Source organism: Pongo pygmaeus, chromosome 12 (assembly GCF_028885625.2).
Source record: "Pongo pygmaeus isolate AG05252 chromosome 12, NHGRI_mPonPyg2-v2.0_pri, whole genome shotgun sequence".
Taxonomy (NCBI): Eukaryota; Metazoa; Chordata; class Mammalia; order Primates; family Hominidae; genus Pongo; species Pongo pygmaeus.
The window spans coordinates 133065233-133080858 of record NC_072385.2 but is presented as its reverse complement, the minus strand read 5'-3'; the positions used below and the strand labels follow the sequence as shown (position 1 = coordinate 133080858).

General features: G+C 46.1%; 1 protein-coding gene across 1 annotated transcript in view; it reads left to right on the top strand.

The window, feature by feature from the left end:
* The window catches only part of SNTG2 (syntrophin gamma 2), a 426593-nt gene that overhangs the window by 118576 nt on the left and 292391 nt on the right, over positions 1-15626 (top strand). Inside the window, exon 2 of the mRNA XM_054476287.2 lies at positions 14225-14362. Coding sequence (XP_054332262.1) covers positions 14225-14362 — 138 coding nt within the window. The remainder of the gene's footprint in view (positions 1-14224; positions 14363-15626) is intronic.

Genomic DNA, 15626 nt, shown 5'->3' with positions numbered 1-15626 from the left:
CTGTATTTACTGTGGTATTTTATACTGCAGCAAGCATGTGATCCCTGATGAGGGTGTGCAGTGCCTGCTGCTGGTGAACTGGCTTGCGTCCTCCCTGTATGTGCATTTAACAAATGACATTTTGTGTCACTGGGGGATGGCCACACAACGCGTTGGCAATGCTGGGAGGTGGCCACTCTCGATGCGTCGGCAATACTGGGGGGCGGCCACACTCGACGCGGGCAGTGGGACTGCTGCCCTGATGCGCGTCCTGGGTTGGCAACACCATGGGGCGGTCACACTCGACGCGGGCAGTGGGACTGGTGCAGAGGACACAGAAGCCTCGAGAAGGGGACGCCCCTGGACGCTGTTGTGTGGCTTTTTCTGTGGCCGATTTCAATTTTCATCCTTTCTCTGCAGTTAATCACAGCCACAAGTGTAACTGCTCTCGGTGGGTTCTGTGAGTACTTCTGGTGAATCAATGAAAGTCCTGAATGTGAAGTTAGTGTTGGAAGTGAGGGTTGTCTTGTGTGGACACAGCTCTTGCAGTCGGGACCAAAAGTCTTAGTGGGGTGGTCTGGGGGCCAAGCCCTTGACCTTGTGTTCTGGCCAAGTCCACACAGGATGCTTCACCACAATACAAGGACACAATTGAGGGGCCAGTGATGTTGCTAAGTAGCATCTGGGAGAAACGGCGGAATGTGGGTATAGCAAAGACCCCAGGGCTTGGCTGGACCCTCGGAGCACATGGAGCTGGTGGGGCTGCTGCTAAGCTGGGGCTGAGAGAGAAGGCAGATGTGGGGTGGGCTGTTTTATGATGTTCGGCTGTTACTGTCAGCGAATCTGGGCAATAGCAGGAGGTTTTAAGAACAGAAGTGACATAATATGACTTAGCACTTTGGAAAAAGATCACAGATACCTTTGTTGAAGGCTGAGGTAGGAGCAGGAAGATTTTATGGGGCTTTCTCTTTATGCAGCTGAGAGGTGACTGGTGCAGGTCAGCGTGGCAGCGGTAGGGGAAATCGGGGTGTGTTTTAGTGGTGAAGCGGGCAGAATGTCATTGTGGATCGGATGTGTGTTGTGAGAGACACAGGGATTTCTCTGAGGTTTTCACCTGAGCAACTAGATGGGTGGAGTCACCCTCAGTTGGGATGAGGAAGGGCAAGGATGATGGGGCAGGTTTGAGGAAGAAGATACAGGAGTTTTGTGGGGACCACATGGAGTATGAGATGTGTGTTGAGGAGGCGGCTGGGTGCAAATATCTGGCACTTCAGAGGGAGATCCTTGCTTGAGATGTGGATTTGGAATTCATTGGCGTGTACATGGAGGAGGAGGTCACAGAGGGGGTGGATTTAAATCCAGAGAAAAGGGCCACGTTCTGCACCATAAAGTGTCCTAACAGCAAGCATCAGACGTGGAGGCGTCACCCCAGGAGCCTGTGAGGTGACCAGTGAGCTGGGAGGGGCAGCAGTGCTGTCCTGGGAGCCCCGGAGGGAGGGAGGGAGGGTGGCAGAGGCCATGGGCTGAAAGTCAGGGGGCAGACACTGGTGCCCACTGCAGGGCCTAACAGCACAGGGACTGTCAGCCCCTTGGAAAGAGCAGCTTGGATTCAGCAGTGGGGGCAGAGGCCTGGCGGGAGTGGGTTTGTCCAGGGAGAAGGGAGACCATGGAGCCAGGGAGTAACTTCCTCAAGGAACTGCTCCCACAGGTGAGTAGAGAACGGGGCAGCCCCTGGTGGGGAAGCAAAGTCAAGAGAATATTTTTATACAGGAACAGAAATGCCGTGCTGTAGGATGACAGATTGATCCGGTGTGAGGTGAGCATGCTGGGGAGGTGCCTGGAGTGGTGTCCTTGAGTCGGGTTTGGCAGTGTGATCTGGTGCAGAAGGGAAGGCTCCCCTGGACAGGGTGGACCCGGACTGCCTGGACGGCCTCAGCCTGTGGGAAGGAAAACTGGGGGGCAGGTGGTGCTATTGCAGTTGTTTTGAGTTGCCAACAATCACCCCCAGATGTGACAGCGAACTTAATAAATGCCTCGTGTGTTCTGACCAGCCATTGTCCTGCCTCTCTCCCTCTCCTGGGGCCTCCCTGTTTCCTAAGACACAACAATATTGAATTTAGGCTAATTAACAAACCTATAATGGCCTCTAAGTGTTTAAGTGAAAGGAAGCTTGGCCATTGTCTCACTTCCACCTTAAAAACTAGAGAAGATCAAGCTTAGCGAGGGTGTCATGTTGAATGCTTAGATAGGCAGAGAGCTAGGCCTCTTGCAACAAACAATTAGCCAGGTGGTAAAACAAAGGACAATTCTTGACAGAAATTAAGAAGCGCTACTCCAGTGAACACACAAATGATAAGAAAGGGAAAATAGTCTTATTTGCTGATGTGGAGGAAATTTGAATGGCCAGGATAGATCAAACCAGCCACAGCATTCTCTTAGCCAGAGCTTAATCCATAGCAAGGCCCTAACTCTTCAATTCTGTGAAGGTCTAGAGAGGGGAGGAAACTTCAGAAGGAAAGTTGGAAGCTAGCGGAGGTGGGTTTATGAGGTTCAAGGAAAGAAGCCGTCTCCACAACATAAAAGTGCAAGGTAAAGCCACAAGTGCTGATGGAGAAGCTCCAGCAAGTTATTCTGAAGATCCAGCTAAGATCATTGATGAAGGTGGCCACACTCAACAATAGATTTTCCATGTAGATGAAACAGCCTTCTATTGGAAGAAGATGCCATCTAGGACTTTAATGGCTGGAGAGGAGAAGTCAGTGCCTGGCTTTGAATTTTCAAAGGACAAGCTGACTCGCTAATGGAGTTGGTGACTTTAAGTTAAAGCCAGTGATTTTCTTTTTCTTTTTCTTTTCTTTTTTTTTTTTTTTTTTTTTTTTTTACCATTCTGAAAATCCTAGGGCCCTTAAGCATAATGCTAAACCTACTCTGCCTGTGCTTTATAAATAAAACCACAAAGACTGGATGACAGCACATCTGTTGACAGTATGGTTGACTGAATATTTTTAGCACACTGTTGAGATCCCACTGAGACAAAAAGAAAAAAAAGATATCTTTCAAAATATTACTACTCGTTGACAATAGACGTGGTCACCCAAGAGCTCTGATGGAGACATACATGGAGATTGAGGCTGATTTCATGCCTGTTAACACAACATCCACTCTGCAAGTCAGGAATCAGGGTGTAGTGTTGACTTCAAGTTTTATTATTTAAGAAATACATCTCATAAAGTTATAGTCGCTGTAGGGAGTGATTCCTCTGATGGATCTGGGCAAAGTAAATTGAAAACCTTCTGGAAAGGATTCACCATTCTAGATGCCACTAAGTACATTTCATGATTCATGGGAGGAGGTCAGAATATCATTAACAGGACTTTGGAAGATGGTGATTCCAGCCCTCATGGATGACTATGAGGGATGTAAGACTTCAGTGGAGCAGGTACCTGCAGATGTGGTAGAAATAGCAAGAAAACTAGAATTAGATGCAGAGCCTGCAGATGTGACTGAATTGCTGCGATCTCATTATAAAACGTTAATAGATGAGGAATTGCTTCCCGTGGATGAGCAAAGAAAATAGTTTCTTGAGATGGAATCCACTCCTAGTGAAGATGCTGTGAATATTGCTGAAATGACAACAAAGGATCTAGAATATTCCGTGAGCTTAGTTGATGATACAGTGGCAGGGTTTAAGAGGCTTGACCTCGATTTTGAAAAAAGTTGTACTGTGTGTAAAATTCTACCAAACAGCATCAAATGCTACAGAGAAATCTTTCATGAAAGGAAGAGTTAATCTATGTGGCACACTTCAGTGTTGTCTTATTTTAAGAAATTACCACAGCCATTTCAACCTTCAGCAGCCACCATCCTGATCCATCAGCCTACAACAACATCGAGGCAAGGTTCTCCACTAGCAAAATGATTACAACTCAGCCAAGGCTCAGATGATTGTTAACATTCTTAGCAATAAAGTATTTTTTTAATTAAGGTGTGCATTGTTTTATACATAATGCTATTCCACACTTAATAGACTACAGTATACTGTAAACATAACTTTTATATGCACTGGGAAACCAAAAAATTGTGTGACTTGCATTATCACAATATCCACTTGATTAGGGTGGTCTAGAACCAAACCTGTGATATCTTTGAGGTTGCTTGTTCTTCTTTCATATACTTTACATAGGAAAGTAGTCATTTAAGTAGATGTAATAAAATTATATCCAATGTTCCCTATTATTGAACATTAAGACCTTTTTCCCTTAAATGTTTTTGGCTGTTGAAATTATAAATTTATGTAATTGATTTTTTGGTTAGGGTGAGGTTGCATGATGAAAACTTTGCGTTCTTTTCATTAACAAAAAGTTAAATGGTTATATGTTAAAAGCATGTCTCAGTATTTAATATGCCTATTTTGTAGAAAGAGGGAATTTTAAAAAGATATTTTTCCTGAGAAAATTTTTAATGGTGTCTATGAAACATATTTTTCTTTAGCTCATATGAGACTGGTGAACCTTAATTTTGACAAGATAAAGATGTTGGATGGACTCCCAATGTTGATACGTGGGTTCAAAAGGAAACCACCCAGATAGGTTCCCAGGCTCAGTAAGCGGCTGGTGTTTGAGCATAGCCAGGTGGAAAGGACCAGGGTGAAGACACGGGGAAGACTCTGGTCTCCGGCCTTGCTGCCTCCCAGCAGCTGCAATGTAGCCCCTCTGTGCATGTGTGACCCTCGTCTGCCCGGGGGAATGCTCAGACATGCCCTGCTCAGGAGTAGGAACACCGCCAAGTAGCCCTTTTCAGACTGTAAATCACTGTGACCTCCTTAGCTGAGATGATGCGTTTCTCCTCTGACATTCTTTTTGATCTAAATCTACTAAGGTAAGCCTGCTAAAGGGAGCACACTCCTGGGAAACTGGAAGGAAGGAAGTGATGTGGTTGAGTGCGCAGTTTTCAGGAATATTTATAAAATCTTAATTAAAACAGAATAAACAGTGGTCTTTACATTGAGGGAGAATTTTCCTAAGTTTTGAGAAATTTGATAAAGGTATTGTTAAGTAATCAGCATTTCAATTCTATAAAAACGAAAAGATAAGACTATTTTGTAATTTGTTGCATTTTACCTGATGAATTTAATTCATTCACCCCTAAGATTCAAAGCTTACTCTGTATCTGACATTAGACACACCTCCTACAATTTATACACCTTATAACTTTCTCTGGAAATGTTGGCCTAGGAGTAAACAAAGTATTAAATTGTAAAGCAACTCAAGGGAAATGATCAAATGTTGAATTAGCGGAACCTAAAAATGTAATGACTATAATAGGCTCAAGTTATTTTTTAAACAAGTCTATGTTAAGTAATAATATCCTAAGAGAAACAGTAATATTTAGGAATGTATCCATTTGATTCATATGGCACTGTGAAGTTTTTGAATCAGTTTTATGTGTGTAATCTAATTTAATTTTTATATTATTTCATTGCGATGTTGGTCCAAGAATCAGATTTTATCATTTTAAGTAAAAAATCCATAAAATAATCATGGAATCATATATGACTATACAGAATGGACCATAGAGATCCAATATTCTCATCATTATAGGTGCCAAGAATAATTGCACATAAAAGAGTAATAACTTAGCCAAAGTCACATAACTAAGAAAAATGGATCAGATGAGGGTTGGAGTATAATTAAACAGATGCATGTGGGCATGTTTTTAAGTGGAGAAGTGCTCACTGAGTCCCCAGCCTGTCCTAGGCACTGTTGGCCTCTTGGGATGCAAAGTGAGTGGGGATGACCTGAGTGGCAGCTCCTACGTCCTTTGCGGCCACCACACGTTGCAGGGCTGAGCTGTGACCACCAGCAAGTCTCAGCCAAAGACCCTGCTTTTATGGGGACTTCATTTTATGTCTCTAAACTTCAAACTCTTAACTTTGATGGGCAGAATATTATCCACTTTTCCAATGGAAAGTGTTTGTCATTGTTCACTGAAAGAAAATGAATGTTCAGGTTTCTGCTTTCATTTAACCTTGGGGCAGCTGTCATTATTTCCGTGTAGATCTTAGTGGGATGCTGACTGATTGGTGTTCGTTTTTCTTCTTATCTGAATTGTTTTGGTTTGTATCTAAAACTAGGAGTGTGGATTTTCCTCACTCAAATGACATTTGCTGATAGATTACTCGTTGATGTCTTGATTCTTTCTGTTTGTTTGATATGCTGCTGGATTAAGAGAGTTTATTTTTCTTTCTTGTGCCAAAAAATGGTTTCTTTTTTTTACTAACATGAAAATATCCATAAAGATAACCTGCCAGAAAAATGACTGAATTATATTGGACCACTGCTGTTCTGTGACAGGTTCTCTGTTAGGAACTTTCACAAATACCGTCTCATTTACCCATTCGCGTGTCTGAGTAAAGTTGCAATTATCCGCTTTTACAGATCAGGAAGCAGAGGCTCAGAGCAGCGGGCAGACTGCACGCCTTTGTTTAGGCAGCATGTGGCAGACGTCGTCGGACGCGTCTGTGGCTCACTCCACCTCCTCCAGGGGCTCATGTTCTACATATGACTAAAGTCACCGGTCACGCAAAAATCTTCAATGCCAGTTATACCGCCAGTATACAGACGTGTATCCACACAGTCTTTAATCTTTGGTAGACCCAGCTGACCAAGTCAAAAGGCTCAGTCTTTAGAATTCTTGATAACCAAGCACTTCTTACAGCTCCGTCAGCTGTTAACTTCTAAAAACTGGGCTAAATTGGAAGTCTGTTCCTTCCTTCCACCCTGTATGGCCCAGTATCTTATGTGGTTAGTTTCTCCTCCCCGTGCCTCTTCCTGGCTCTTTACGCTTCTTTCAGCACCTGCTATGCATTCACTAATTCTCTCAGTGTCAACAATTCAGGGAAGGAAATATACTTACTTCTGGATAAACAAGGGGCAATGCTTTATAACAACTTGCATACATTTTTATCACACTTTGAATCTATAGAATAGCAATAATTATTTGGTGAGTGTTATGCTGTGTGATACTTTATGTCAAGTATGTTCTGTTTTAGAATAGCCTTCTCTGTTTGAATCTGCTAGAAAGCATCAGTGTGCTACGCTTCAACGAAGACATATGTGAATGATCTCAGCAGAGATGCACTCAGCTGCATAAATAAATTAAAAAGCAGTAAAATAGCTAAATTTAGTATTTATGATTTTTCTAAATTATTAAGAAACTTACCTTAAATTTTATGAAGGTAAATCAACTTTAGCAATACAAATCAGGACTTAATAAAAAAGTTGACCTTCATAGATTTAAATAATAATAAATGATGCATTTTCATAATTTTAAAATTATAAACATTTGCATAAATTATTGTTTTGAAACCCTATTCTTCTAACTCTTCTCCATGCTATATTTACATGTATGTATGTACATGCTATATTTACATATATGTACGTACATAATTCTTAATATATTACTATCATACTCTTCTGCTTTTCACACATGCTTGTTATTTTTGGACTCCTTATCAACAGATGCTGAACTAAATATTTTTAGCAGCTTCTCAGTATCACCTGTAAATCATAATGACTTTAAATGTGAAAGGTGTGAAATGGACACCTTGCCCACCACTCTCAGTGCCAAGTCTGATTGTATGTTTAGGATGAATTCTTGGAAGTAAAACTGCCACATTAAAACCTAGGCCTAGTCAACGTTCACATCTGTTTCTGAGTGTTTTCTGGGAACATTGTGTGCATTCACATACACCTGCCAACACCATATGGACGTCCATGTCCGCACGTCTTTGCTGATGTGCGGTGTTGCTATTCATTGTAAACATTTACCTGCCTGGTAGTTTAAAAATCTTAATGTTGTAGTGACTATGATTTTTTGGTCGCTAGTGAGGTTGCATGTATTTTCACATTTATAATTCATTTTCTTTTATTCCTCCTTTGGGGAATTACTTTTATATTCCTTGCTCAATTTTAACACGAAGCTCATGTTTCCTCATGTGAGGCTCTATGAACCCAGGGTCTGCGGCATGCATTTATTTTTGAATATGGTATTTTTGTTATAGAAAGGTTTTTTATTTCTGTATAATGAATCCTTTACTCAAGAACTTCTGGCTTTTGAGTCACCAATATGCTTACACACATCCCCGCACACAAACACACACACACTGACATTTCCTTCACAGGTTTTTATTTTGTTTTTCTTCATCCCTATGACTGTTGATCTCTCTGGAACTTACTTTGTGAAATGAGGCATATGAGACCCATGCTTACAGTTATCAAAGCATTACTACATTAAGCAGTAGTCTTAAGATCTTTCTTGTAGGAACTTTTTTTTTTTCTCCAGGGATGTCGTACACCCCACATGTACCCGAGACCTCCTGGTGCTGACGCGGGTTCACGGCCCTCACTGTTTTGCAGCTGCTGTGACATTGCAGTTGATTTTATGTTTTCATGTCTCTGTGTAGCAGGTCCTCTTCTCTGCAGCTGTCTTATTTCATTAAGCATATTGTTAGAATTGTAAGGCTACATTTCAAAGTTGTCTGTACTGGGTTTTTATTGGAATTGCATGGATAAAGTTACAAGGATGAAAGTAGGCTTCCTGTGGCATTCTGTTTGAGAACTGTCTGGTGCCCCTAGGATATGCCAGGCTGGGCTGTAGGAACTGGTCCCCCTGAAGTGGGGAAGGTAGAGAGGACTCTTCCATCATGGAACTCACGCTGTGTTGTCAAGCGGCACATGGGTTCTGAGAAGTTCCAGGGAGAAAGATAAAGCTGGGAAGAGGTATGAAGAGCAGTGGGGATGGCGGAGTTCCAATTTTAACTGGTCAGTTAGGGAAGCTGCCAGGAGGGGACTCTCAGCCCAGACCCCAGGAGATGAGGATGCCAGGGAGAGGAGTGGGCGGGGCAGGTGGATGGACCCCAGGCAGATATGGCAGGATTGCAGGACAGCTGGGCAGGGCAGGTGGACGGACCCCAGGCAGGCACGGCGGGGCTGCAGGACAGCTGGGCAGGGCAGGTGGACGGACCCCAGGCAGGCATGGAGGGGCTGCAGGACAGCTGGGCAGGGCAGGTGGATGGACCCCAGGCAGGCATGGAGGGGCTGCAGGACAGCTGGGCAGGGCAGGTGGACGGACCCCAGGCAGGCATGGAGGGGCTGCAGGACAGCTGGACGGGGGACAGGGAGAGACTGCAGGTGCTGGCCTTGCGGGCCATCGCCGGACACTGGCTTGTCCTTTGAGAAATGGCAAACTCTGGGGAGATTTTGTTCAGAGAAATGGCATTACCTGAACCATATTTTAACAGGGCCACCCAGCTGTGACTTTAAGAATACACTGAACTGGGACAAGGCTGGAAAGAGGGAGGTCTTTTATGAGGCCAGTAAAGCAGCTTTGAAGGCAACTGAACCCCGTGACCCTAGGCAGAGGGGGAGACATTTCAGGGGATTTGCTGGTGAGCTGGACACTGAGGATCAGGACGGAGGAAGGTCACAGGAGCTGAGGAGCTTCAACGGAGACACCAGGGTGATGCCATTGCCACCTGCTGGGATGGGGATCGTTGGATGAGAAGGGATTTTGCTTTTGTTTTTAAATATTTTTATTTGTTTTGAATGGGAAAGACTTGAAATTTACTTTTGAAGAAGTTGAGTTGGAATAACTATTTTATTTCCAAGAAATGTGCCAAGGAAATGTATTCAATTAGCTCATTAAATACCCAGAATTGCTTAAGCAGTGGGAAATGTGGGCCTTGGAGAAGGCAGGACCCGGCGAAACCCGCGTCCCCTCTCCCTGCCTTTATTCCTCCTGGTGAGTGACCTGCTCTTATCTCAGCACCTCCGTGCCCAGGCTGTCCACAGAGGTTTTCCTGGAGGGCTACAGGTGATGTCTCCAGGGCACAGGAACGGGCACAGAAAGCAGTGTCTGGAGGGCATATTACCACATATTACGGCAAATAATTTTCTCTGGCAAACTAAGGCCAATTTGACATAACGTGCGTTATTATAGAAGAAAGTGATTAGCATAAATTGCAACTTTGATTTGGAACGCCTAATTACCTCTAATTTGGTTGTGTTCCTGACTTTAGTTTTTTAACATTTTGAGCAGAAGTTAGGTTTATTTCAGATAGCATCATCTGGTTCGCACGGCGTAATAAAGCAACAGATGATTCATTAGAGGTCTTTGTTGAATCTTATTTGCTTTCCTTAGCTAGCATTTAAAATTTCATATATTTAAAATATTATGGTTTATTTGTTAAAGCTCGGCACACCCTTCCCGTGTCCTCGGTCATGGAAACTGTTCTCTGTGGACATCAAGTTCAGTGTTTTCCATTCCTAGATCCCTGGGTTGCAGGCAATGTCCTCACCGGGACAATTAACCAGTAGCAATGGTGAGCAGTCAGCGTGATGAATTAGTTGGAAGTTAATATCCTACGTGAGTGTGGACTTTCCATCCAGATATGACATTGATCAGTATTGCATCTTTCTGAGGTGGACTAAAAACTGTTCTTGTCCTGAATAATGAGAGCAGAGCAAGCCCTCCCTCCGAAGGCGGCTGCACTGCCTGAGCTTCTCTGGGAGTGGCCCACTGCTCACTGTGGCCGCTGCTCACCACGCATCTGCCACTCGGGGTCTCTGCACCCTGTTCCAGGTCCTGCTCCTTATTAGTGCCGCCCCTGAGGTCCTCCGCAAGAGCCCCACGGGTCCCCCATGGCGGTGGCGAGGGGGACCTGTCCTGGGCAATGGTGTGGCTGTGGGAGAAGCAATGGCTTAGTGAAAGTCTGCAGCAAGAATGTGCTCAGATGCATCGGTCACTGGGGGATCTGGAGAAATCAGGCTAGCCAGAGCTCCCATTGCCAGGGACATTCCTAGGTCATCATGGAGAAAGCCTGTTTAGCAGGCTGATACGGCCTCTGTATGCACTCAGAGTGAGCGTGTCCTTCCAGACACTGCCTGTGACTTATTTTTATAGGAATTTGACTTTGAGTTTTGGGTTCCAACTTTACAATTCCAGGCTTGGTCTGTATCAGATAAAACTTTTATTCCTGTCCTGACCTCAGCATATTGATACACTTGCTCTTCTGTGGTGTGTATGTGCCTATGTGTATGTGTGTGTATGCGTTTGTGTGTGTCTGTGTGCCTGTGTTTGTGTCTGGTGTGTGCATGCATCCCTGTATGTGTGTGCATGAGTTTTTGTGTGCATGTGTGGAGGCATGCATGTGGGCCATGTGTGTTGCATATGTGTGTGTGTGTCTGTGTGCCTGTGTTTGTGTCTGGTGTGTGCATGCATCCCTGTATGTGTGTGCATGAGTTTTTGTGCATGTGTGGAGGCATGTATGTGGGCCATGTGTGTTGCATATGTGTGTGTGTGTCTGTGTGCCTGTGTTTGTGTCTGGTGTGTGCATGCATCCCTGTATGTGTGTGCATGAGTTTTTGTGTGCACGTGTGGAGGCATGCATGTGGGCCAGGTGTGTTGCATGCAGGTGTGTGTGCAGGTGGTTTCTAGGATGTGGGAGGGGAGGTTGGAAGGTGGAAGAGGCACGGCTGCTTCCTGGGTGGTGGCATGAGAAAGGTCTGGATGCTATAAAAGCAGCAGGTGTTTGTGTTTTGGGGTGGCCTAGGTCAACAATCAAGGAAATGCCTCTGAGCTCCATTCTGCAGGAATAATTACCGAGAACCCTGGTGGCCCTTCCTTTTCTCAGAGCCTGAGAGCTGTCAGTCATAGTAACTGGCAGGGAGCATGAGAACCATGGCCCCAGGAGAAGCATGGAGAGAGACTGGGACCTGGGGCCTCTCCCAAGCCTCAGGGCCCTTCTCCTTTACGGCAAACAGGACCACTTTCTGGCTTCCACGGGCCACGGCATCCTGAGGAAGCCCCATCGCTCAGCTCCTCCCATTGTCAAGCCCACACACTTGGGCCAGGGGCTCAGTGCTTGCTGCCCTGTGGCGGAGCTGGCTCTGCTTCCCTCTGTGTGCAGCGGAGTGGGGGATGCCCACCTGTCATCAGCGCCCTTGTGTGAGAGTAAATGCGGGAGGCAATGGTGAGATATCCTCACAGGTGTGGTGAGAACGCACGTCAAAGTCAGGCAGGGAGCTGCAGGCACTTACATTTCATCCTGTTTCACGCTGGTTAGCTAGAATTTTATTTTCCCAATCGCATGTTCACTTATAAGAGTTACACGTTACACAGACTCATGGGGAAAATACTGAGGAGGGTCTTCCTGCCCTTAGGGACACATCTACATTTCTTCATCTCTCCAGTGAGCTCAGCCCTCGGTCAGGCAAGGCCAGCGGTCAAGCTGCAGAGGGCCAGGGGGCCTGGGTCCAGCCACACCCCATGCACCCAGGACACAGCCAGGGCCTCCTTCCCGGCTGCCCTTGGTGCCTCCACAGGCACTGCCCCTTACAGAGAGCTGGTGGATCCACAGACGTCCTGAGAGCTCCCAGAGCCGCGGCAGCACTCCCAGTTCCAGCACCCACCCGGTCTGGCAGTCTCACCCGTGTACAGCCCCCTGGGGTCAGCGAAGTGGGTGGGAGCACACAGCGCCCACAGGGATGGGAAGAAACCATTAGAGTTCCCATTGGGTACAGTTTTACTTATGCTGGGTGAGGTGTGGATTTCAGTGGCCGGTCCCTGGGCTGCCAGCCAGATGGTCACGTGTGACAGTGTGTGTGAGCACAGTCCTGCATGTGTGGTTGTTAAATTAACAGATGCAATGCAGTGGGGCACACACTCTTTTTTGTGCTGTGTTGAGTGATTGAAAGCAAGAGGAAACCACTCGGAACCCTCCCGAAACTCTCCTGCGCATGGTGATCAGCTAAGGATGTTGGGAGGAGCAGATTCTGGCTTGGTTGGCAGCTCCCCTCGGCGAGGGTCTGTGGTTCCCATGAGTGCTGAGGAGGCCTCCACTGTCGAAACAAACCCAACAAGCCCTTCCTACTGCACTGTACTACTTAATGGAGGCATTTAATGAGCTGGTTTTTTAAATCTTTTTGCTATTTGATGAGCTGGTTTTTCAAATCCTTTTGCTATTTTATGAGCTGGTCTTTTAAATCCTTTTGCTCAGCCTGGATCTTACCTGATGAACTCCAGATCTCTGGGGCAGATGCAGGCGCTGGGGCTCCTTGGACCCCCTGTTTGGTTCTCACAGCAGCTGAGTTGCGGAGCTGCAGGGTCCTATGTGGCCACAGCCTCATCCTTCACACGTGAGGACCTCCCTGTCCGTGGGCCAGGCTCTGCCCTCATGTATGGCTCTGAATGTGAAGGTTGATTAGCAATGGGGCTCTAGGCAGAGAGGATGGTGGGGTCTCAGCCCTCCTGGCTGGGCCACTGGCCTCCAGCTGTGCCCGTCCCCCTCCCCCGCCACGTGGCATGAGGACCAAGTGCCCTGGCTCCCGCCCCCGCTCATGCACTCCAGAGGCTGGGTCCTGACAAGGCACTGGGCATGCGGCCGGGCATAACTGCTATCCTGTGGGATGCCCAAGCCCTGTGCCTGACCAGCGGCCTGCTCTGGAGCCCCCAGGGTGGCTTTCCCTGACTCTCCCTGAGGAGGAGGCGGCGTTTCTAATGATCCAAAGGTGTCTTTCTGAACTGTGCTTCCTTCATCTGCTGACAAAGCTGATAGATTTATCTTCTTTGACTAATTAAACTTCCCTTCTGATCAATACTTCCTAGCAGTTCCACATTGTGTTGCTTGCTGTCCAGGAACAACAGGCCTGGCCCGTTCCCCAGCTCCCAAGACACAGCAGCAGCCCCTGCAGGAGCTTGGGCCACGCCCGCCTGCTCCCTTCTGAGAGGGCCGCTTCCTCCTCGGCTGTGGTTATTTCCAATGTGTTCCTTTCCTACTCCAGGCCAGCAAACCTTCATACAGATATTTTATGAATCTTAAAAACTATCATTTTTATTCAAATAACTTTAGTTAAACTAAAAATATATATATTTTTTGGAAGTGGGAAAAATTATTAAAATACTATAAAACTTTACAAGTTAAAAAAATGCGTGGCTAATTTTCTTTTAAAAACATGCCTTATATAAATGCTACAAAAACTGCTCAGGAACAATTATTCAACATTTTATTATTTTTTTTGCATAAATGAATCAAATCCTTATCAGTCGAGCACAGATCTCCTGTGCACACGTGAGCACTACACGTGCATTTTAGGATTGTCTTGAGCAGGAGGCATCCGTCACCTATCCCCACCCCTGGCTCCTGCCCTCACACCATTTTTTTTGTGTTTCCACTTTGTCCGTACAGACAAAAACCGCTATTGCTCTGTTGTGTGATGAAGAGTCTGAAAATGCCTATGACATCCGGCTGAAGCTGACGAAAGAGGTGCTGACAATTCAGAAACAAGATGTTGTCTGTGTGGGCAGAAGCCACCAGAGCAGGAATGTAAGTGCTGCCACTTCAGGGAAGTCTCAGAGTGTTTCGGATGAGCCCCATGAACGGTCTTTGAAAAGTGTGGTTCAAGAATGATTGCTGAGCAAAAGCTGCTACTCGTTATTTAAATATCCCCAACTACTGGCTTTGACTGTGTCACAAAATAAAATACAATTTTTAAGGTTGTATTATTTACTCTCTCCCTGACTTTCTTATTTGCCAATACATTTTCCATGTAAAGCTTTATGTAAAAAATAGCCCCAATCCTGGCGTGTGCCTGTAATCCCAGCTACTCGGAAGTCTGAGGCAGGATAATCCCTTGAACCCGGGAGGTGGAGGTTTCAGTGAGCCGAGATCGCACCACTGCGCTCCAGCCTGGGCAATAGAGCGAGACTCCAACTCAAAAAAAAAAAAAAAAAAGGAAAAGAAATAGCCCCAAATGCCACCATGTGAGATGTGGAATGTTTTCAGTGTGTTTTTGAAATTATTCCAAAAACCATTTCCATTCCTACGTTCTAGGCTGGCCCTTTCTGGGGGCACAGGCTTAGGAGACCCTGTGTTTATTTGGTTTTCTGAGTCCTCCTGCCTTTACCTTGGAAATAAAATGAAAGGGGCGTTTGCCCCCTTACTCGCAATCCTGTGATCAGAGTTTCTGAAAGAGGTGCAGATGTTATTTATGATGGGTTTCCCAAGAAGGTCCACAAAGATCCCACCGTAAACCGTTCTGGTGTAGATGTGTACAAGTGGCTCCTGTGAGCATCCTGGCTCACACCTTCAGTTTGGAGCCCCTCCTTCTGTGGCTGGCACCCGGTCTGCCCTCCTGCTCCCCGACATGTCCCCTGTGGCTCAAGGAGACGAAGGCTGTGGGATGGGGGCAGGGTCCCCCTTTCGGTTGCTCTTCCCTGGAACCCCAGCCCCAGCACCACATCCCACCACATGCCCTCTTCGTTCTGGCTCCAGGACTGCACCTGTCTTGGTCTGTTTGCGTTGCTGTAACAAAATCCCTAAGCTGGATAATTTACAAAGAACAGAAATGCATTGCTCACAGTTCTGGAGGCTCAGAGCACAGGATCAAGGTGCCCTCAGGCTGGGTGGTCTGGTGAGGGTCTGCCCTCTTTCCAGACAGCTCCTTGAATGCTGCATCCTCCAGAGAGGACAATCACTGTGTCCTTGCGTGGCAGGAGGAGGAAGGGGTGAGAGCTCTCCGCCAAGCTTTTGTGCGAGGGCACCTGGCCCCATTCGTGAGCTCACAGCCCTCATGGATCAGTCACCTCCC